Here is a 24,888-nt window from a genome sequence, read left to right as displayed (position 1 = left end):
ATGGAGGCTGCATCTGTGGTGAAGTCTGTGATTTTTGCAGCTAACCAATATCTCAACCATAAAGCTGACAAAAACTGTTTGTACCTCCAACAACAGCTTGAGGTTAGTTTTTAACCCTCGGGCATAGAGCAAGTTTGTATCCCTGACCTGAAAATGTCAGTGATTGTGGATGTTTATTTCTTCTTCAACCCTTGCTAAATATGTGTCAAATAAGTGGCTTTGCTAAAAATACTCATCAGGATGAGGAACTCATCAGACCAGAAAATTTACATTTAAAATGTTCAAATCATGCATATAGTGCTAACACACAGTTCTGAATCAGTTGTTGTTATCTGGTGAACGTTTTGCTATAATTCTTACCAACAATGAATGAAATCAGCTAGGCACAATTACAGAACATTAGCAATGATTGAACGAGTGTAAACATTGCAGAGTAGATGATCTTTTGGGACAGTGTGATATGTTTTCTGAAGAATCTATAAAAAATATAACAACAATGTAAGATAATATTTGCTAAAGATCATTTTGGTTACTGTTATCCTTGAAGTCGGATGTCTCATCACATGTGTTTTTCTTTGGTTGATGGCCAGTAAAATATCATTTTTTTGTTTTTTGTTTTGCTTCGCCATTTCCTTTTAGGTAAACTTGGATGTCCCCTGTACTCACTGATAATTTGAAACACTCAATCTCTACCACAAAAGTATATATCATAATCGTGGTCAGCAAGGCACAAACCTACCTGAAACTGTGCTGAATTTTTATGATTTGCAGAACAACGTTTTACAAAAGAATGCATAGTAAACAATGGTTAGGAAGACTGTTTTATTTAATTAATACATGGAATTACATTAAAAAATCAATTTATCAGACGGACAGATAAGATCCACTAGTCTGGATGGGCAAACAAGTGCTTTTGCTGGGCCCTGATTTATGTTTCATGCAAAAGTATCATAAATACTACTCAATTTATGTCAATGTTGTTTGAATAGTTATTAAAATCTTCTGTAAACAGAGTCCTTTAATGAGATTTTCAAGAAGTTTACTTGATTTTGATCCAAATACCAATGTTGATATAGTCTTCCTTGACCCAGTTCTGTTTGGTAAGTGCAGTTGATTCTTTTGCATTGAGCCATTGTTTTTAAAGTACCAACAGCAGTCTAGCATTTTATTTTTGATTGTGTTAAAAGGATGATATAATGTTATGAGTTGTATCTTTTATTTCTTGGTAAATAATTCATATTTACCTGGAAAATTCATATATGAGTTGTACACAGTAATATTTTCTTCTCTGATTTTCAGATTTTAGTGGGAATCACAGTGCCACATTCTGGGAAGAGTTTAAAATTCTTCAATCCTAAACACTTACAGCCAACAGAATGTTTGACTACCATTGTAGATATCTTGTGTGACCCTCACACCAAGCCTTCACTACTTCTGAGTTGTATTACTTTGCTTCACAATCTTGGTAAGGAACAGCACAATGTGTGTATAGATAATGTAGCTTTGCTGTACTGTGATAACGTTATGATATAAAACATGAAAATGGAAACACTATCTCATTCTCTGTACCATTTAAGTATATTAAGGTATCAAAAATATTCATAAATGGGAATTTTTCAAATGCATTTTATGAAAAAAATTTTAAAAAAAATCAATACCTCATATAAGAAAAATCACTCTTTTATTTTCTTTATGAAGCAAGTGTTAGTAAAATAGAGGATAAATTGTAGGATAAGTCACATCACTCTTTAGTAATGTCTGAATTTTTACTGTTAACTTGTATTAAGGAAAATGTTACTAAGATATCTTATGTGATTTCTAAATAAAAACTTGCTTTGTGTTTACAGTCTCAGATGATGAGATTAGACATTGCTTACACGATTCCTTCCATATCACACCTGCTTTGGCTGGAATCCTGAAAACACAGGGCTCAGCAGGAGATATACTCTCTACAGAGGTAAGGCCTGGTTTACACACCTTAGATATACTCTCTACAGAGGTAAGGCCTGGTTTACACACCTTAGGTATACTCTCTACAGAGGTAAGGCCTGGTTTACATACCTTAGATATACTCTCTGCAGAGGTAAGGCCTGGTTTATGTAACTTAAACATTTCCATTTGTTACCTAAATCAGATGCATTTCAGTTTACAAAATGTTTTGAAATATCAGAATATTTACAGATATGGTGATATTTGTGTAAAATTAATAGTGATATCCTTATCATGAAAATTGAGTTTTCTGTTTGCAATTTCAGTGTGTGAGTCTGCTCCAGAAGGTGACTTATGGTCACAATTTAAACTTCCAGGAAAACTACATGGAGGACTTGATAACATATACTGTTAGACAGATGTAAGCAGAGTTTGTCTTGTTCAACCATGCTGACTTCAAAATAAACTTTTGAAAGCATATTGAATAATGCAAGACTTATAAAAACATTTTGCATGTGAAAAACATGTGCCCTTATCTTCTTTAAAGTTATTTGACAACTTAATCACAGATTTTCTAATCTTGAAACTACTGTCTTACAAAATGCAATGTATAATTCATATTCATTTCATATTTTGTGGCAATATTTTGAAATTGACTCCCAAATAGAAATAAATAAATAAAACACTGTATTGCTGTATATTAGAATGGTTTTGGTATAAATATTGTTTTTTTCAAATATTTGAATGTCCACAGTGTTGTGTTAGCAAATTTTCTTTGACAAGTTACTTGTATTTCCAGCTTGGAAAAAATTTGTTGTATTGATGTGTAAGAATATAGCTTGCTATGTGTTGGTGTGGGATTATAATGCTTAACTTGTATATTTCAGACATGGACCTGTCCATGACCTCACCCTCCCCTCTCTAGGATTGCTGGTCAATCTGTGCCGGGATAACTTTGCTGTGCAATCATACCTGAAAAACTCTGTAAGCATCACAGATATCAAGTTTGGTCCCACACAATCCTGGTCATGTGGTTATTGTCTGTTACTGATATTGTTAGGATTCCATTGTCTGTTATATTATTCATTACTCACTGGTTTAAAAACAGATCTTTCATACTATCTGCTGTTGTGTGTTGAATAAGTATGAATAAGTAAAATGGAAGCTTCCTAATAGATACATGTATAATCACATATAATCATATCAGTTTTGATCCCAAAAGAATTTTCAAGTTTTTGGATTTCAGTTTTGTATTGCCATGTTTTGCCACTTATGATAAATGTGTGATTTTTTGCATTTTCTCCAGAGAAACATCAAAGATCTGTATAAAGTGTTGGTATCCTATCTGTCAGACCAAAACCTCACTGTCATCATCTTAGCCTTGTCAATAATCACCAGTTTGTCTCTCCAGGAGGACCTGGGGGGTAAGGTATGTATGTTTAATGTAGAGGAGGACCTGGTGGGTAAGGTGGGTATGTTTAATGTAGAGGAGGACCTGGTGGGTAAGGTGTGTATGTTTAATGTAGAGGAGGACCTGGTGTGTAAGGTGTGTATGTTTAATGTAGAGGAGGACCTGGTGTGTAAGGTGTGTATGTTTAATGTAGAGGAGGACCTGGTGTGTAAGGTGTGTATGTTTAATGTAGAGGAGGACCTGGTGTGTAAGGTGTGTATGTTTAATGTAGTGGAGGACCTGGGGGTAAGGTGTGTATGTTTAATGTAGAGGAGGACCTGGTGTGTAAGGTGGGTATGTTTAATGTAGAGGAGGACCTGGTGGGTAAGGTGTGTATGTTTAATGTAGAGGAGGACCTAGGGGGTAAGATGTGTATGTTTAATGTAGAGGAGGACCTGGAGGGTAAGGTGTGTATGTTTAATGTAGAGGAGGACCTGGTGTGTAAGGTGTGTATGTTTAATGTAGAGGAGGACCTGGTGTGTAAGGTGTGTATGTTTAATGTAGAGGAGGACCTGGTGTGTAAGGTGTGTATGTTTAATGTAGAGGAGGACCTGGGGGTAAGGTATGTATGTTTGATGTAGAGGAGGTCCTGGGTGATAAGGTGGGTATGTTTAATGTAGAGGAGGTCCTGGGGGTAAGGTGTGTATGTTTAATGTAGAGGAGGACCTGGTGGTAAGGTGTGTATGTTTAATGTAGAGGAGGACCTGGTGTGTAAGGTGTGTATGTTTAATGTAGAGGAGGACTTGGTGGGTAAGGTGTGTATGTTTAATGTAGAGGAGGACCTGGTGGGTAAGGTGTGTATGTTTAATGTAGAGGAGGACCTGGTGGGTAAGGTGTGTATGTTTAATGTAGAGGAGGACCTGGTGTGTAAGGTGTGTATGTTTAATGTAGAGGAGGACCTGGTGGGTAAGGTGTGTATGTTTAATGTAGAGGAGGACCTAGGGGGTAAGGTGTGTATGTTTAATGTAGAGGAGGACCTGGTGGGTAAGGTGTGTATGTTTAATGTAGAGGAGGACCTAGGGGGTAAGGTGTGTATGTTTAATGTAGAGGAGGTCCTGGGGGTAAGGTGTGTATGTTTAATGTAGAGGAGGACCTGGTGGGTAAGGTGTGTATGTTTAATGTAGAGGAGGACCTGGAGGGTAAGGTGTGTATGTTTAATGTAGTGGAGGACCTGGTGTGTAAGGTGTGTATGTTTAATGTAGAGGAGGACCTGGTGTGTAAGGTGTGTATGTTTAATGTAGAGGAGGACCTGAGGGATAAGGTGTGTATGTTTAATGTAGAAGAGGCCCTAGGGGAGGGGTGTAAGGTGTGTATATTTATTGCAGACAGAAATATTTTACAGGTATGTATATGTATTATGATTAGGGTCACTGTTCTAATGTATTACAGGAAGATGGAACTATCAGGTTTTGACCTATATTTCGTTATTTTATTATCAAATTTGGGTGAGTAAATGAAAAAACAGATGATATTGATACACAGACTTCCAAATTGTGGATATCTGTTTTTCTATTCACCCTAAGAATTATATCTTTTTTCTATCTGGTTTCCAGAGGCTTTCAACAATCAGGTTTTAAAGTGAGGTGGTTTACACTGGGATTAAGTCACAGCATCCTCAAGGTTAATTTTAATCAGGGCTTTCATTTCAATTTTACAGGACCATCAAACTCAGTGTGTGGTTGTTGTTCTTTTATATGATTGTAGCACACCAAAGTAAGGCCTTCTTTACTAATATTCCAACAGGTAATGAATGAGCTTTATTCTGTAGTGTACATGTTGACCTTTTTGATTGACCTGTGACTAAAATATAATTTGCTTACTTTCAGATTCTCAATGCTAAAAATATCAACCAGACATTTCAGATGATCTTCAATATTCTGATGAAGAGTGACACAGGTGTAACACGAGGTTATGCTGTTGACTTATTTAGGGATCTCCTGCGCAATCCAAAAATACAGCAGTCTTTGTCCAGGTATGGTATATTTAAAAATACAGTAATCTTTGTTAAGGTATTGTACAATTCAAACATCAGCTGTCTTTGCATAAAGGTAGTAAAACTTTTATTCTAATTACTATGTACTTTTTTTTTATTTGTTATACCCTTAATATATAATGGCTATGAGTCCTTCACAGTATTCAAGAATTTATTGGTATATATCCTCTGTATTACTCTTTGTTTTCTCTCTGATTTTCCAGTTTCATCATGTTCACAAAATTCACCTATTGTCTTATTCTGCTTTCAAATTTCAAGGTCACCATTTCTGGAAATGGAATTTTATCATCATCATGTTATTTTATTTTATTGCTATATCATTTTCTATGTTTTTCGTGAAATTATATAATTATTTTTTTCCTATATTGAACTGGATCTAATGGATTAGAAAGTGCATTGATAGATAATACACCTGGTCAGAAAACTAGGTCATGCCTTCAATCTCTGCTTCATAGATCCTAAAACTGTTGAGAAATGAAAAGTAAAAATTGGAGAATCTGATCTCATGTTTTTGCCATCTTTCAGATTTGACAGGTTGGGATCTTGCCTAGAAAACATTTTAAATCTAATAGCAGCCAGTACATCTGAGTCTGTTATAAAGGTAAGATTGATACAACTGTGGTAGAACATTTTCATATAATCATTATTTGTAATATGTCTTACTGAAAATAAGAACATCAATGCCTAGAAGTTTGAAATGTCTGTTAGCTTCTAGCTAAGAAAAAACATTTGGACAATGGAAAATTTAAGTTACTGACTCAATGCTTGTTACTGGATTTTCAATCTCAGAATATGGGAAAGTTCTGGGTTATTCCCAACAGCCTTTCCTGAAACTGACTTTTTTAAAGTATGTTTTATTTTGTGATGGCAGGTATTTGAGCTGTTGCTGTTATTCTGCCGCGTTGAAGGCCTGAGAAGTACGATATGTAAATGTGTCCTGGCCACATCTCCACTCCATGACAATGAGTATGTTGTACAGACCTTACGACAGCCTGTGGAGGAGGTGAAGGAGCCTCTAATTGCCACAGTCCATTGGGCTGGTCAGTCGACTGACTCACACCATAAAGCGCCTTTATATGCACTGGATTTTCTTTCTGAGTTCTATGAGGCAAGTCATCAACCAGCACTAGTATTAAATGTTATTGCTGCTTGTCTGATAGATTTCAAGATACTACCTCTGATAAAAAATGCTCTTAAACAAAGTGATGGTAATCTAAGTTCAAGCAGATGACTGAAGATGACACTGCTGTGCACAGCAAGTGTCAAAATAAACATTGGTCCCTGTATGGTTTGCAGGCTTCAGTTTTTTTGTATTCTGAACAAAATCAAGTAAAATATCTTACTTAAAAGCATTGCATCAAAAGTAGATTTGACATATTTTACAGTACAAAATATTGGTCCACATTTTATTTATAGAAATGCATGCTGATCTGTGATCAATGTCAAATAATTCATTCATTTATCTTGTGTATTTCAACCATAATATGGACCTTGAAATTTTGTGAAATTTGTGCTGAAGAGATTCAATCATCATTACATAAACGACATCACAAAAAAAAGTAAATATTTGACATTTCTATTTTGTGTTCGAGCATTGTTCTGACATGGACTTATAGATGTCTGCTTTCACACTATAGGTGTTAAACCAACTGCTGAAAACATAGCAATGACTATGTTTGTTTTTTTTATAGCTGGAAATGTTCATGACATGTCTCTCCTAAGATCATATTTTAAGACTTGTTGTAAGTTGCCTTCTGATATGATATGTTATTAAAATTTAGATAGCAGTTTGAAATATTTTTCGAACAATTCTTGTGGTAAGTCCTAACGGTGGAAAAAAAAAAAAAAAAGGATGTACGTAGTCCATGATAGAGGTAATTCAACCTGTACTATTTTCAACTGTTTCTGTTTTGTTGTTTTATCATCCATATCTTGAAATCCATGATAAGGTTTTCTGTAAGCTGCCCTAGTGAAAAAACCTCCAGTTACTGACTTACTAACTGTTGATTATTTTCACCTTCACTGATTTGTGAATGCACTATTATGGAAAAGTCCTGAATTGATTGAAATTCTTCCATTCCAGATGCTTGTCCCTGGTTATACATTAAGTATTTTGAAAGTGATTAAAATATCATTTTGTTATAGAATGTACTTTTTTGTAAATACTGGCCAACAGGCAGTCCTCATGTGCTTTGATGGTTATAATTTGTTTTATGTCTATAAATTACTTGCATTGAGTATTACTGGATATATAATTCTCCAGTTTCTATGTATGATATATATGTTTTCTTTTGTCCCTAGATGTGTGTGTGTTTGAAAAGAAAATCACACAGTTATGTTGCAAATATCTCTCTAGGATCTATTCTATGAAGAGTTCTAGGTTAATGTGGAACTTTGTGACTGTTCACAGGAATTGATTTACTCCAACACAAGGGTGCATTACTCCATCCATGCAGACCTGGTTCTTCCAACAGTGCTCCATGGCCTACAAGACCCACCTGATCAGGAACAGGCAGAGTCCCGTAGAAAATGCTTTAAGATGGTCAAGGTTATACAGCTTCTCACAGGTATGATTATACAAGCCTAATACAAATCTAGAAGATTTCACTACAGACACTACTTAATGCTCTTTACAAATTTCCTTGCCACTATCACAGTCAATATTCATTAATCCCCTACCAGTACAATAAATGATTGTCAGTTTGCATTCTTGTCAAATGTGTCCATCATTTTGTCCAATGTGTCTATTATTTTGTCTAATGTGTTCATCACTTTTTCCAATATGGTCATCTAATGCTTCAAAGTTAAAAGAAATATTTTTTTTAAAAACCTATTTGTATTATTGTAAACTCAAACCATTCCATGACCACAGAAATACATTTTCTGGTAGACTTCCACAATCTACAGCATTAGGAAAATAATTTGTGGTTAAATGGCACCCCTTATATTGTGATGTTGCCTTCCTTTCATTTTCGTTGATAAGGAAGGTGTTGTAGATATTGGTACCCCTATTATTATGATGTTGCCTTCCTTTCAGTGTTTGCCGGTGAGGAGGACACTAAAAAGAAGCTATGTAAGCTGGTGGACATGAGTCTGTTCTCTGGTCTTCTAGAACACCAGTTTACCTACAACAGAGTAGCACTTCGATGTAACAAAGTTGTCTCGCCTGAGGAGGATTGGAGGTGAGTCTCAAAATCAGTTGTGATTGAAATTTATATGTCAAAATTCCCTGTAATAAAACTTAAGAGACCATCTGTCTGTTCCTCAAATAGCCTTTACTTTTTTCATTTTAAACATTACGTAGTATTAGATTTTAGGCTACAGATAAATTGATAACATATCTATATTACAAACAATTACATAGTTTATCTCTTATTAGTCATTACTATTCATTATAGATAACCAATCAGAGTTGAAGATGTTCAAAAAAATAAAGATGCTCGATAAGTCAATAACTTTCCGTATCCTCAATTTATGTTATTCATCAATCATTGTATTGGAACAGGACTACCTTGGTAGTTTATAGTATCATATCAGGTTGGTCCAATCTCACTCTTACTTGTCCAACTTCAGTAATTGCTAAACCTTTATGTTATTTTCAATAATACCGGTATTGATTTAACTTGCATTGATGCCAATGTCTGGTATGAAAGTACATCAAAAGGATTCATGATCCAAGGTCAAGGCCATGGCCACATCAACATTCATAGAAAAATATCAGCTGACTTAATGCTGTTGTTATTCATTACTTAAAAGATATTTATCAAACTTTGAATAAAGGTTTGGTATGAGAATATCTTAGGTAAATACCTGTTTTGTCTTGTATTACTGAAGTCAAGGTATCATGTCACTATTTATTTCAAAAATATCAAGCAATTGAACACATTTCAGAAGACAGCAGGAACATTCCTATCCTGTTAATATATCAGTAAGAAAGTGTAGAGATAGATTTATCATGACTGATTTTACCTTTTATATATGTGCTCAATGAAAACATTAAAAAATGGAAGCCTTTTAATGGATACTACTGTTAATGATCCTTTTACACTGACAGGCTGTGTTAAGTCTGACTAAAATTTGTTTTCTACTTGCAGTGAATATGGAGTAGATGTTGTTTTGTGTGTTTTGGAGTTGATGGAGAAGTTGAAGAAAAGCCTTCCTGATGTAGATGCTCTTTTCTGTTCAACATTACAGGTAAAAATAAAAATGATGTCATCCTTTTTACAGTTGATATTATACTCTTTAGTAATTATTGATGTAAGATTGTATACGATAAAATACACCACATTTTTTAACAAGTGATGTATCTAGATGCAAATATTACAGATTGACTGTATTAATGTTCAGTTAAATTTTCTGCATTAGATAGAAATAATTGAATGTGGTTATGATTTTTGTACTTATACATTATTTTAAAATTTGTTTTACTTCTGGTTAATGACAGGACAGTCGTCTTGTGCCTTTTTTGTCTGCGGGAATGACAAGTAAAGACCGATCACGGGTCCAGACAGCCCTACGGATGATCACTACAGCCTCAGCTCTAGAAAATTTCCCTGTAGTACTGTAGGTATCCAGATATCAATATCCTGTTTTTTACACTCTCATTGGAATGTTTTGGAGAATTTCTTCATTTAACTAGAAGAGATTGCTTTCACACAAATACATCACCATGTTACAGAAGGATTGTTGTGTCAATTTGTCAATAATTTCAGTCATATTTCCATGTGTCATTGATGATGCATTACTTTCCTTTAGTAATATGGATGATATATTTCTGTAGCACCGTGCTAGAGAAAAATAATCACTTGTGTAATGTAAAGAGAAAAATCAGAACTGGAATAACATGTTGAAAATTTGGCATGCAGCAAAGCCTAGTGATACAGATTTCATGATTGGATGGACATTTTTCAGTCTACATCACACAGGAATGAGAAACTGCATTAATCTACTTATAGTTGTCTAGCTTTATGATACTGACATAGCATGAACAGAACTGAAGAGACGAGAAAAATAAACAGATTAAAATGAATAAATAGGAAATGAAAAAGATGATAGATAGGCTGCAACTTTCCTTGTTGTGAAAGGGTTTTTGTATACTGACTATCAAAGAAATTTTGTTTCACATCATGGTGATTGGTCCCTGAAATACTATATCTTTTTGTATATACATGCTTTCTTAAAAGGCCCAAATTTTGTGATAAGTGTGCTGATTGTGTATGATTTTAGATTGGGGGATACTATTGCTGCTAACAACACCCGTCAACATGAGCGCCTCACTTCCAGTCCAACTTTGGAGTGGCAACAGGTCCGCACACATTCACAGTCGGTGGCCCAGTATAATAAGGAAAATATTCCGCTTGGTAATCATCGCCAGAAGCAAGAACCGGTAAATCAGGATGCCTCCATCAATTCTATTATAGAGAGGATGCAGTCGGGACTACAGGTAAGAATCTCACTGCTGTACAATATCTCTTCAGGTACACCATATATACATGATATATATGCCTATTCATTGTATAGCACAAAAGTTTTTCATGCTTTGGAATCAAAAATTTGTTTGCAACATGCAATATATTTTTGGTCTGTCTGTGTAACTTTGTCTGTTTTAGGGATTCCTTTTTGACCCAAATTTGGCATATTGCTTAATATTGGTTAGATCTCAAATGAGTTCAAAATTTGTCAAAGTCAATCAATATTTGCCAGAGCTATAGGATATTCTGAAGGAAAATAATAAGAACAAACAAAGTAAAAACAAGTCCCCTACTTGGTTTCTTTTCGTTTCATTTACGCTTTTATTGCATATCACTTTCCTCACCTAGTAGAATGTGTCTTATAGTCTTCATTCCATTAGTATGTCATCCTCTGTTAGAGTTTTTCCTAATGACCTCTCACTGGATATCAGATTTGTTCTTTTATACTTGATGCATTGCAAAAATGCCTTTGTTTGCCTCTCTTAATTGCAAGTTGTTCATTCTTAAGTAAAGTTTCTATGTTCAGATAAACAATCTGTTTTGTAATTATTGATAATTACTTAATATCACAGACCACTTTCCAAGGCTATGTAAGTATCTAACCTAAGGCTTTGTTTTGTTGTGTTTGCAAGTTTGCCAACAATATGTATGTTTAGGTTGAAAAATGAATTTGTTCTCAAACTTTCATCTATTTAAACAGTATTGATTATACTGAGTGTTGTTCTGTTGATTGATCTTCAAAATTGTATTTCGTTTGATTTTAAGTTTAAATCTATAACTCAAATGTAAGTTTTTTTCAAAATAGTACATTAGCACCTAAGTATTACAGGAAAATATTGTATGCATTTTGCAATTGTGAAAAAGTACAATGTTTGACAAAGAACAGGATTGAGTTATTGAAGATAAAGATATGGATTTTGTTTTATGCTTTGTGCTGTATATATTTTTGAAGGAACTGTCCTTGAAAATGGCAAAAATAAGCTTTGTACTAAAATTAAAATCTGAATGCTATTAATTTTCAAACAGACACCCTAGTTTTATCTGTAGTATTTGTACTTTTTAAGAAATGTCTAATGTTTCAATGCAGGCAGATTTGTTTGTCTGCCAAAAACGTTTTTAATTGAAAATTTTCAAATAAGAAATCAGCTCTGACCTAATCTGACACCTGCAGTACACCTCTGGTAATGTAATGCCCCTGTGTATCAGTTTTCCTGATTGAACAAATATGTCTATATTTGCATGAAATAATGTATTAAAAAGATTACACAACTGCAAGATTTGGTTAAAAAGTTATTTCATGCAAATCTTGCAGCTGTGTAATCTTTTTAATACATTAAGTAATCTTCCATTATTTCATTTTGATAACTTTGGAGCTGATTCTTATTCAAAAGTATAAAAACGTTTATCCCTCCATTTTCAGGAGAGATGTTAAAAAAATATTTTCTTTCATTTAAATATTATGCTGTTACTGGTGTAATCAAAATGCTTGTTTGGACAACTCCAACAAGTTTCAAATTTCAAATTTTGTGACATCCTGCTCATTACTGCCTCATTCAAAAGTTCAAAACCAACATTTATTTGGTTGATCTTTGTATTTTTATGGGAATGATTTTTTCGACAATCATGTAATTGTCCACCAACTCATTTTCTTACTAAATGCTCATAAACCTTTTTTGCACATTTTTGTAGTTGAAATATGAATACTGGGTAAATGTTTGCATTTACTTGCTGAATTTCAGTATATCTGGTTTGTTGAAAATTTTATTTCCTACAGAACAAAAGCTTTAAAGGGATATTCTGGTCGAGTTGAAAAGTTTCTGGCTGTTCTCATTCTAATGACTTTTAAAACTGTTGTTAGCATCAAAATGTCTCTCCTGTGATCAGTTTGGACAGACAAAAATTGTGGGGATACTCCCAGCCAAACTGTCTAAATATAGTGCATCGGAAAATCTGGAACATATAGGTCACTGGATCACAAATTCTATACAGTTGAGTTTATACATAAGTGTGTGCTGTTCACTAAAATTTCTGCAGGGTTACAATTTTTTGTCATTAAGTTTATTTACTGTTGATTTTATAAATTACACAAATATTTCATTGTGTTTGTCTTTTAACAATGCTAACCTGTTATAATGCAAACAGGGCTGCATGAACGTTTGTGAATCTATGTGGCTAGATCTATGGAGAATTTCCACAAATCAAATGTCATGTTTGTTTTAATGGTAAATTCCATAAGAATGTAAGTAGAGGATTTTGTACATTTATTTCAAAGGCATCCCATGAAATGCTAACTTATGCTGATATCCCTTTAAAAATGGAACCTTGAAAATTCAAGATGTAACTCAATTCAAACCCTACCTTAAATTTGTTTTTAAGTGTTTTTTGAAATAAGAAATATCAGTTTTAATGTGGTTGTTCATTGAATCAGGAATCATTGCAGTGGTAATTTTCTTCTAGAAGATTATGTTTCTGTTGGTAATGACGTAAGAATTACTGAGTACTCAGTTATGACTGTGAAGACTACTGAATACTTAATAATAACGATAAGGACCACTGAGTACTCTGTAGTGACTGTCAGAACTACTGAGTACTCTGTAGTGACTGTTAGAACTACTGAGCACTCTGTAGTGACTGTCAGAACTACTGAGTAATCTGTAGTGACTGTCAGAACTACTGAGTACTCTGTAGTGTCTGTTAGAACTACTGAGTACTCTGTAGAGTCTGTTAGGACTACTGAGTACTCTGTAGTGTCTGTTAGGACTACTGAGTACTCTGTAGTGTCTGTTAGAACTACTGAGTACTCTGTAGTGTCTGTTAGAACTACTGAGTACTCTGTAGTGTCTGTTAGAACTACTGAATACTCTGTAGTGACTTAGAACTACTGAGTACTCTGTAGTGACTGATTGAACTACTGAGTACTCTGTAGTGTCTGTTAGAACTACTGAGTACTCTGTAGTGACTGTTAGAACTACTGAGTACTCTGTAGTGACTGATTGAACTACTGAGTACTCTGTAGTGACTGTTAGAACTACTGAGTACTCTGTAGTGACTGTTAGGATTACTGAGTACTCAGTAGTGACTGTTAGAACTACTGAGTACTCTGTAGTGTCTGTTAGAACTACCGAGTACTCTGTAGTGTCTGTTAGAACTACTGAATACTCTGTAGTGACTTAGAACTACTGAGTACTCTGTAGTGACTGTTAGAACTACTGAGTACTCTGTAGTGACTGTTAGAACTACTGAGTACTCTGTAGTGACTGTTAGGATTACTGAATACTCTGTAGTGACTGTTAGGATTACTGAGTACTCTGTAGTGACTGTTAGAACTACTGAGTACTCTGTAGTGTCTGTTAGAACTACTGAGTACTCTGTAGTGACTGTTAGAACTACTGAGTACTCTGTAGTGACTGTTAGGATTACTGAGTACTCTGTAGTGACTGTTAGAACTACTGAGTACTCTGTAGTGACTGTTAGAACTACTGAGTACTCTGTAGTGTCTGTTAGAACTACTGAGTACTCTGTAGTGACTGTTAGGATTACTGAGTACTCTGTAGTGACTGTTAGAACTACTGAGTACTCTGTAGTGACTGTTAGAACTACTGAGTACTCTGTAGTGACTGTTAGAACTACTGAGTACTCTGTAGTGACTGTTAGAACTACCGAGTACTCTGTAGTGACTGTCAGAACTACTGAGTACTCAGTAGTGACTGTTAGGAACCATGTGAATTAGTCAGCCTCTGTTTGGACTATTAAGTAAGAAAAATAAATCCAAATGTCTGACAAGCTGTTACTATTCGCTTGATATAACGGAGAATATAATTTCTGAGCTGCTAACACTAATCTGTTAGGGCTAGTACAGCTTTTCTCACTAACAGTTAAAAAGGGGCAGACAAATAAACATGATTCCAAACATCATTAATTCATTTCTTCTCTCTTGCAAAACAGAAATTAAATTGTTTTTTAAATCAATCAAAATTTATATGTGCCTATATTTCTCTTTTGTTTTGGACATAACTTTGTGATTGGTAATGGGGTCAAAGGTCATGGCCTCCTTGTCCTTCTAAACCTAGTTCACTTGCTTCAATCGTCTTAATGCAACTTCATACATGTATATGTACTTGCTTTGTATCTACCTTGTCATTACCAAAAAATGCTATTATCTTGATACATTGGAAAGGGACATAACAAATTCACCATCCATAGCTTCTACACCACTTTCATCAACTTTGCCCTCCTCTCTAGACTGCTCTTGGATGCCCCATTACCTTGACTCAATAGACTTATTATATTATTTCATCAAATAATAGTATGACATAGTCAATGCTTTCATGGAACTGATGATATAAACTACACTGCTTCAATTACACAATATTACACAAGTAGTAATAATAGGAGAGATGATAAGTGGAAATATAAGATGATGTTATTGTGAGCCTTGCTCACAACTCTTTGTCAGATTTATAGTGTAAATTTGCCCTGTTTATTGTTGTGAGATCCTGACTTCAGGTTTTAGGTATTAAGTATTTACTTTATCTAAATGTTTTTATTTGATACCTTGGTAATTTCTTTCTGATTTTTAATGTTTATTGTTTCAGATGAGTGAGATCAAGGCATCTGAAATCATTGATATCTACGAACATAAGCTGCAGTCCCTACAGGTAAAAACAAGTATTGGTATTCTTAGATCGTCTAATTTGTGTGATGGGACAGATTTGTATGTCATTATGTTACTTGGTCCAGAATCTCAACACTTCAGCATGAAGAGTCTCCTTGATATATTGGTCCTGTTGTATATAATGCAGTCCTGTTGTATATAATGCAGTCCTGTTAATGTTAGGGTTTGACTTGTTGATACATTGATCCTGTTGTATATAATGCAGTCCTGTTGTATATAATGCAGTCCTGTTGTATATAATGCAGTCCTGTTGTATATAATGCAGTCCTGTTAATGTTAGGGTTTGACTTGTTGATATATTGGTCCTGTTGTATATAATGCAGTCCTGTTGTATATAATGCAGTCCTGTTGTATATAATGCAGTCCTGTTAATGTTAGGGTTTGACTTGTTGATATTTTAGTCCTGTTGTATATAATGCAGTCCTGTTGTATATAATGCAGTCCTGTTAATGTTAGGGTTTGACTTGTTGATATATTGGTCCTGTTGTATATAATGCAGTCCTGTTGTATATAATGCAGTCCTGTTGTATATAATGCAGTCCTGTTGTATATAATGCAGTCCTGTTAATGTTAGGGTTTGACTTGTTGATATATTGGTCCTGTTGTATATAATGCAGTCCTGTTAATGTTAGGGTTTGACTTGTTGATATATTGGTCCTGTTGTATATAATGCAGTCCTGTTGTATATAATGCAGTCCTGTTAATGTAGTACAGAATACATTTATCAGGATTTAGGCAGTCACAGTGAGTGTGTAGGGACTCTGTTCTACCTTGAGGATTTCTTGTGACAACAACATGTCTCTCTAGATTACTGTGCTTGTTATACTTAACAGAACAAAGAGGACCAGCTCCAGGACTTGTTGGATGCTAAGGCCTTGGCTTTGTCCCAGGCTGACCGTCTCATTGCTCAGTACAGGTCACGGCGAGCACAGTATGAGGCTGAGGTAAGAAGCTGTGTAAATATCCTGGTCACGCTATCACAGCCTCAAACTCTTCACCGCACTGTTCATGTCAAATTAAACAATTATAAATATCATTTTGGATCCCTATCCAGCATCCAGCTTGTAACATTTAAACATTGTCAGTCTGTATTATGTTGTTCTGAGACTTAACATGTTCAGCCCTTCTTATGACCAGTTGTTTTAACAAACAGAAAAGTTTAATAAATGAAATTAGGATTTAATTTACTGGATGTCGCATGAAGTGACTAACCCCTGCCAATGTTGTAGGCACACAAGATGAGGTCGATGGTTCAGAGCTCTGAGAAGAGAAGTGAACAATATCGAGAACAGCTGAATGATGTGATCCTACGAGGGGAACACCTTCAGAATGATCTGGAACAGGTCAACCAGGAGAAACAGAAGTAAGTGATAGTCTCCAGACACACAGGTTTACTGAGATTAAAAGTGGTAGTCCCAGACACACAGGTTTACTGAGAATAAATTTGATAGTCTCCAGGCACACAGGTTTACTTAAAACAAAGTTGATAGTCTCCAGACACACAGGTTTACTGAGAATAAATTTGATAGTCTCCAGGCACACAGGTTTACTTAAAACAAAGTTGATAGTCTCCAGACACACAGGTTTACTGAGAATAAAAGTGGTAGTCCCAGACACACAGGTTTACTGAGAATAAAAGTGGTAGTCCCGGACACACAGGTTTACTGAGATTAAAAGTGGTAGTCCCAGACACACAGGTTTACTGAGATTAAAAGTGGTAGTCCCGGACACACAGGTTTACTGAGATTAAAAGTGGTAGTCCCAGACACACAGGTTTACTGAGATTAAAAGTGGTAGTCCCAGACACACAGGTTTACTGAGAATAAATTTGATAGTCTCCAGGCACACAGGTTTACTTAAAACAAAGTTGATAGTCTCCAGACACACAGGTTTACTGAGAATAAAAGTGGTAGTCCCAGACACACAGGTTTACTGAGAATAAAAGTGGTAGTCCCGGACACACAGGTTTACTGAGAATAAAAGTGGTAGTCCCGGACACACAGGTTTACTGAGATTAAAAGTGGTAGTCCCAGACACACAGGTTTACTGAGAATAAATTTGATAGTCTCCAGGCACACAGGTTTACTTAAAACAAAGTTGATAGTCTCCAGACACACAGGTTTACTGAGATTAAAAGTGGTAGTCCCGGACACACAGGTTTACTGAGATTAAAAGTGGTAGTCCCAGACACACAGGTTTACTGAGATTAAAAGTGGTAGTCCCGGACACACAGGTTTACTGAGATTAAAAGTGGTAGTCCCAGACACACAGGTTTACTGAGATTAAAAGTGGTAGTCCCGGACACACAGGTTTACTGAGATTAATATTGGTAGTCCCGGACACACAGGTTTACTGAGATTAATATTGGTAGTCCCGGACACACAGGTTTACTGAGATTAAAAGTGGTAGTCCCGGACACACAGGTTTACTGAGATTAATATTGGTAGTCCCGGACACACAGGTTTACTGAGATTAAAAGTGGTAGTCCCGGACACACAGGTTTACTGAGAATAAATTTGATAGTCTCCAGGCACACATGTTTACTTAAAACAAAGTTGATAGTCTCCAGACACACAGGTTTACTGAGATTAAAAGTGGTAGTCCCAGACACACAGGTTTACTGAGAATAAATTTGATAGTCTCCAGGCACACAGGTTTACTTAAAACAAAGTTGATAGTCTCCAGACACACAGGTTTACTGAGATTAAAAGTGGTAGTCCCAGACACACAGGTTTACTGAGAATAAATTTGATAGTCTCCAGGCACACAGGTTTACTTAAAACAAAGTTGATAGTCTCCAGACACACAGGTTTACTGAGATTAAAAGTGGTAGTCCCAGACACACAGGTTTACTGAGATTAAAAGTGGTAGTCCCGGACACACAGGTTTACTGAGATTAAAAGTGGTAGTCCCAGACACACAGGTTTACTGAGATTAAAAGTGGTAGTCCCAGACACACAGGTTTACTGAGATTAAAAGTGGTAGTCCCGGACACACAGGTTTACTGAGAATAATGGTGATAGTCTTCAAACACACAGAAATGCATCATTAAAACTGCTTGTAAAACAGCAAATATGTGCACTTCTCAATGTAGATCTTATGTATCCCCAATAGTAGAAGAGATGAACAAACACAGCTGTATGATATAAGTTGGTGAATAAGCCAAAGACTTTAGAGATTAATTAAGATCACTGCAGTGGGTGAATAACGTTACAATAACATTTGTAAGGTCACTATTTCAGTGGGTGAATAAGTCAGATATAAGAGGATGAATAAGGTCACTTTATCATTGGGTGAAAAAAGTAACTTAGGTAAATAAGTCCACGATATTAATGGATGAATAAGGTCATTTTGTCAGTGGATGAAAAAGTCACCGTATCAGTGGGTGAATAAGGTCACTTTATCATTTGTTTATCATCCTATACATAGTAGTGGTTTGAAAAGTCTTGTTATTTTTTTTCAAACCCTGTAATTGAGATTGTAATGAATTCTACATTATGCCATTAAGCCTCTCTTTTCCTGATGATTTCAATGATATTATTTCACAGGCTTGAAGAAGTGGCAGCAGAGCACAAACAGCTTACTGTGGCCTACATGGAGCTGTCAGAGAAGTATGTATTATTAATGGCTCTGTTTCAGTACAGGAACTCATTTCAAGTGGATGTTTATCTCAGTGTATATTATTTGTTGGATTATGGCCAAAGGAGATCACATTTTCCTTTCTGTTTCCCTTAATTGCAAATGATAAATGAAAAACGAAAGTGGTATATTTTTGAAACAAGTAACTTCAGGTACATAGGTGACAGTTTATCATGTAGTCAGGAAAAATCTGACATTTAATGCAAACAAGGTGTGGAATCTGATTAACTGCTGTGATTAAAAGAAGGATTTACCTTAAAGTAACTAAATATCTTCTTTGTTAGGGAGATCAATGGTGTCATATGTCAATTCTGATATTACTATGCATTCATATGAATATATTTTAGGTATGAAAGTTCCGAAAAGTCGTTACTTTGTCTGAAACAAGAACATAAGACTCTGATGGAGATGCATGAGATGTTGAATAAACACAACGAATCATTAAAACAACAACATGATGTGTAAGTAAAATTGATTAAACAACATGATGTGTAAGTAAAATTGATTAAACAACGTGATGTGTAAGTAAAATTGATTAAACAACATGATGTGTAAGTAAAATTGATTAAACAACATGATGTGTAAGTAAAATTGATTAAACAACATGATGTGTAAGTAAAATTGATTAAACAACATGATGTGTAAGTAAAATTGATTAAACAACATGATGTGTAAGTAAAATTGATTAAACAACATGATGTGTAAGTAAAATTGATTAAACAACATGATGTGTAAGTAAAATTGATTAAACAACATGATGTGTAAGTAAAATTGATTAAACAACATGATGTGTAAGTAAAATTGATTAAACAACATGATGTGTAAGTAAAATTGATTAAACAACATGATGTATAAGTAAAATTGATTAAACAACATGATGTGTAAGTAAAATTGATTAAACAACATGATGTGTAAGTAAAATTGATTAAACAACATGATGTGTAAGTAAAATTGATTAAACAACATGATGTGTAAGTAAAATTGATTAAACAACATGATGTGTAAGTAAAATTGATTAAACAACATGATGTGTAAGTAAAATTGATTAAACAACATGATGTGTAAGTAAAATTGATTAAACAACATGATGTGTAAGTAAAATTGATTAAACAACATGATGTGTAAGTAAAATTGATTAAACAACATGATGTGTAAGTAAAATTGATTAAACAACATGATGTGTAAGTAAAATTGATTAAACAACATGATGTGTAAGTAAAATTGATTAAACAACATGATGTGTAAGTAAAATTGATTAAACAACATGATGTGTAAGTAAAATTGATTAAACAACATGATGTGTAAGTAAAATTGATTAAACAACATGATGTGTAAGTAAAATTGATTAAACAACATGATGTGTAAGTAAAATTGATTAAACAACATGATGTGTAAGTAAAATTGATTAAACAACACGATATCTTAATGATGACATGATGACATTAAACAGCATCATGACCTTTAAGTAATTACATTTAAACAACATGATGTGTAAGTAAAATTGATTAAACAACATGATGTGTAAGTAAAATTGATTAAACAACATGATGTGTAAGTAAAATTGATTAAACAACATGATGTGTAAGTAAAATTGATTAAACAACATGATGTGTAAGTAAAATTGATTAAACAACATGATGTGTAAGTAAAATTGATTAAACAACATGATGTGTAAGTAAAATTGATTAAACAACATGATGTGTAAGTAAAATTGATTAAACAACATGATGTATAAAATTGATTAAACAACATGATGTGTAAGTAAAATTGATTAAACAACATGATGTGTAAGTAAAATTGATTAAACAACATGATGTGTAAGTAAAATTGATTAAACAACATGATGTGTAAGTAAAATTGATTAAACAACATGATGTGTAAGTAAAATTGATTAAACAACATGATGTGTAAGTAAAATTGATTAAACAACATGATGTGTAAGTAAAATTGATTAAACAACATGATGTGTAAGTAAAATTGATTAAACAACATGATGTGTAAGTAAAATTGATTAAACAACATGATGTGTTAAGTAAAATTGATTAAACAACATGATGTGTAAGTAAAATTGATTAAACAACATGATGTGTAAGTAAAATTGATTAAACAACATGATGTGTAAGTAAAATTGATTAAACAACACGATATCTTAATGATGACATGATGACATTAAACAGCATCATGACCTTTAAGTAATTACATTTAAACAACATGATATCTGAGTATTGACAAGCCAACTACCTTGTGCTAAATGGTGAAATGTAGGTCAATTCTCTAGGTGCCATATGCTAACATAGTGATTTGAGAGATCAGATCTTGATCAGACTGCTACAAGGAGACTCCACCTTAAAATCACTCTGGATGTTCAGAGGGCAATGGCTATTTGCTATCGTGCCTTAATGACAGAATTAGGAATACCTGTGGTACCATACAATTTAAACATGGCCAAGATGGTTATACTAAACAACAAGGATTCTTTAAAAATTGGTCAAGTGGTTAACTTTATCCACCTCTGTGTTGTAGATTTAAGGCCTAATATATATAGTATACATCCCAGTTGCCAAGTATTGGCCAAAAGGTTGGTGGATTTTATCAGTGAACTCAGGATTTCCTCCACAACCCAAACCTGGCATGTCCTTAAATGATGTTGATATATATTAATAGGATGTAAAGCAACAACAAACTCGGTCAAAAATAGATCAATGGTCAGTCCATTATTATTCAATAAATGGAATTCACTAATCATTCATAAATATGATGTTTCTGTCTAAAAGTTCATAATAGCCATACCTTATGAACTGCTGAAGATGTATATTTCCACTTTGTTTAATTTCATAAGATGCAATTGCAATGATTACACCATGCAGCAACAAAAATATTTGTTTGATCCTCCAACTTTTTGTTGAAACCAGACTTGGAATTAAGGGATGCTTCAAATAAGTATGCTTTTGTATTTTACAGAGCCTCAGAACAGCTGTCAAAACTCTCCAAACAGTTGATGGAGAAGGCATCAGGTAAGAACCTGTTATAGTCAGATCTTTGATTTGTTCACTACTGAACTATTTGACCTTAAACAGGTAGACTATATAGAATTTCGTTAACTAGAATTTTAGCACCAATATCTGCTTCTTTATGGTTTTTTTCTTCTTTATCTTTCTGGTGGACGTTTCCACAGTGATGAAATCATCATTAAATACATAATGAATCCCAACATAGTGAGATACACATTCAAACACAGTGCATAGCCATAGTCATCTGATGTAGTGAGCCAAGATTAAATCTCGGAATATCATGTTGTTGACAGAGCTTACACAGACCCAGCTGATGTTAGAAGAAGACCATGCTAAAGCTAAGAAGGAGCAGGAAACACTGGAGGATTGTCTGGATAAAATACGAGCAAACTTGGACAGTACAGAGAAAGCCAAAAAGAAACTAGAACAGAAGGTGAGGGTTTGCCAAACTTCAAAGTTTGGGAAAAAGAAATATTCAATTGATATTAAATATTCCTCTTTTGATTTCGTTAATGTTTTTTAAGTGTTTCTTCATAATAATGTATGGACCAAATACCTCTTAAACTATTAACTAGATTTTCCAATGTGTCTTTTATTATAAAATTTCGTTATGTATTTGACTTATCCATCTTTGTATTAAGTTATTTACCGTAGTATATGTAAGTCCTTTACCAATAATATATGTGATGGGTGATGAAAGGCATTTTTAGGTCATCTGACCCGAAGGGTCCGATGACCTATAGTCATCATGCTTCGTCCGTCGTCGTCCGCCGTGCGCCGTCCGCCGTGCGCCGTCCGTAAACTTTTCATTAAAAAGACTTCTTCTCAAATACTAGAAGGTCTAGGGGGCTAATACTTGGCACAGAGGATACTGGCATGGAGCTCTACCAAGTTTGTTCAAATGAATGACCTTGACCCACTTTAAAGGTCACAGGGGTCAAATATGTTAAAATCTTTAAACAACTTCTTCTCATTAACCAAAAGGCTCAGAGTGTAGATATTGGGCCTGTGACATGCTGGGATAAAGTGCTACTAAGTTTGTTCAAGTGAATGACCTTGACCTACGTTCAAGGTCACAGGGGCCAAATATGTTGAAATCTTTAAACGACTTCTCCTCAATAACCAAAAGGCTCAGATTGCTGATATTGTGCCTGTGGCATGCTGGGATGAAGGGCTATCAAGTTTGTTCAAATGAATGACCTTGAAACTTTCAATGTCACAGGGGTCAAATATGTTAAAATCTTTAAATAACTTCTTCTCAAATACTAGAAGGCCTAGGGGGCTAATACTTGGCCCATAGCATGCTGGCATGGAGCCCTACAAAGTTTGTTCAAATGAATGACCTTGGCCCACTTTCAAGGTCACAGGGGTCAAATATGTTAAAATATACAAAGGACTTCATCTCAATAAGCAAAAGTCTATGAGTGCCGATATTGGGTCTGTAGCATGCTGGGAGGAAAGGCTACCAAGTTTATTAGGTCATCTGACCCGAAGTGTCCGATGACCTATAGTCATCATGCTTCGTCCGTCGTCGTCCGCCGTGCGCCGTGCGCCGTGCGCCGTCCGTAAACTTTTCATTCAAACGACTTCTTCTCAATAATTGGAAGGCCCAGGCAACTAATATTTGGCCTGTAGCTTGCTTTGATGAAGCCCTACCAAGTTTGTTAAAAAGAATGACCTTGACCTTCATTCAAGGTCACAGGGGTCAAATGTCTTAAAATCTTCAAACGACTTCTTCTCAATAACTGGAGGGCCCAGGCAACTAATATTTAGCCTGTATCTTGCTTTGATGAAACCCTACCAAGTTTGTTCAAATGAATGTCTTTGACCTTCATTCAAGGTCACAGGGGTCAAATGTCTTTAAATCTTCAAAGGACTTCTTCTCAGTAATCAAAAGGCCCAGGCAACTAAAATAAGGCCTGTAGCATGCTGGGATGAAGGACTACCAAGTTTGTTCAAATGAATGACCTTGATTTTTATATATGTAAGCATCTTTTCACTTGAGAATGTTGTGTAATAAATTGTCTGCATATATCATTGTACTATCTAGAGTTATGACCCTTCCATTGTTTTTTACTACAAAGTTCCTGACTAAACATTACTTGTGATAATTGATCTTAGTTTTGAAAATAAATTCATGTGAAAATTGACTTGTCAAAAAACAACATTTGATTTGACTCAAGAAGATGGCATAAGATGCTGTATTGTGATTTAATGATACCATATAGCAGCTATTGTATTATGTTTGTTGACATCATTTTCCTTTGTCACAGGTGGTCACACTGGAGCGATCATTACAGCAGAATGAAGAGGAACTAAAGGAAAAGGTTGAAGTCATACGTGAATTGAAATCAAATGTGGATAAGCATGCCCAGATAGCAGCTCTTATACACAGCCTCAGCAGTGGCAAAAGTGATATAGATTCTGTAAAAACATGAAATGCTTTTTTTATTTCTCTGTCACACTAAACATGTGTTGTTATATCTTTATATATGTTTCACTAGGTGATATGTTTCAAGCAGTGATATTTCTGTAGGTGATATGTTTCACAAGGTGATATGTTTCACACAGTGATATTTCTGTAGGTGATATGTTTCACAAGGTGATATGTTTCACAAGGTGATATGTTTCAAGCAGTGATATGTTTCACACAGTGATATTTCTGTAGGTGATATGTTTCATAAGGTGATATGTTTCACACAGTAATGTTTCTGTAGGTG

General features: G+C 34.7%; 1 protein-coding gene across 1 annotated transcript; it reads left to right on the top strand.

The window, feature by feature from the left end:
• Positions 1 to 24,623, top strand: LOC132548514 (protein CIP2A homolog). Its single transcript, XM_060212381.1, has 23 exons — positions 1 to 102; positions 1,300 to 1,465; positions 1,848 to 1,957; positions 2,256 to 2,350; positions 2,817 to 2,913; positions 3,236 to 3,358; positions 5,206 to 5,351; positions 5,898 to 5,973; positions 6,244 to 6,480; positions 7,783 to 7,939; positions 8,410 to 8,554; positions 9,467 to 9,566; positions 9,817 to 9,935; positions 10,599 to 10,815; positions 11,416 to 11,433; positions 15,439 to 15,501; positions 16,352 to 16,462; positions 16,748 to 16,881; positions 19,067 to 19,129; positions 19,505 to 19,618; positions 22,119 to 22,171; positions 22,462 to 22,601; positions 24,442 to 24,623. The coding sequence occupies exons 1-23, from the start codon at positions 1 to 3 to the stop codon at positions 24,604 to 24,606; spliced, it is 2,751 nt and encodes a 916-aa protein (XP_060068364.1). The 3' UTR covers positions 24,607 to 24,623.
• Positions 24,624 to 24,888: the final 265 nt, after the last annotated feature.

Source organism: Ylistrum balloti, unplaced genomic scaffold (assembly GCF_031769215.1).
Source record: "Ylistrum balloti isolate Yb309-2 unplaced genomic scaffold, AGI_CSIRO_Ybal_v1 Utg370016, whole genome shotgun sequence".
Classification (NCBI taxonomy): domain Eukaryota; kingdom Metazoa; phylum Mollusca; class Bivalvia; order Pectinida; family Pectinidae; genus Ylistrum; species Ylistrum balloti.
Note: the sequence above shows the minus strand (reverse complement) of the source record. Positions and strands in the feature narration are given on the sequence as shown.

Coding starts and splice junctions, on each gene's coding strand:
- LOC132548514 (XM_060212381.1), top strand. CDS start 1: ATGGAGGCTGCATCTGTGGTGAAGTCTGTGATTTTTGCAGCTAACCAA. Junction 5,352..5,897: donor ATACAGCAGTCTTTGTCCAG/GTATGGTATATT, acceptor GCCATCTTTCAG/ATTTGACAGGTTGGGATCTT. Junction 9,567..9,816: donor TTTTCTGTTCAACATTACAG/GTAAAAATAAAA, acceptor GGTTAATGACAG/GACAGTCGTCTTGTGCCTTT.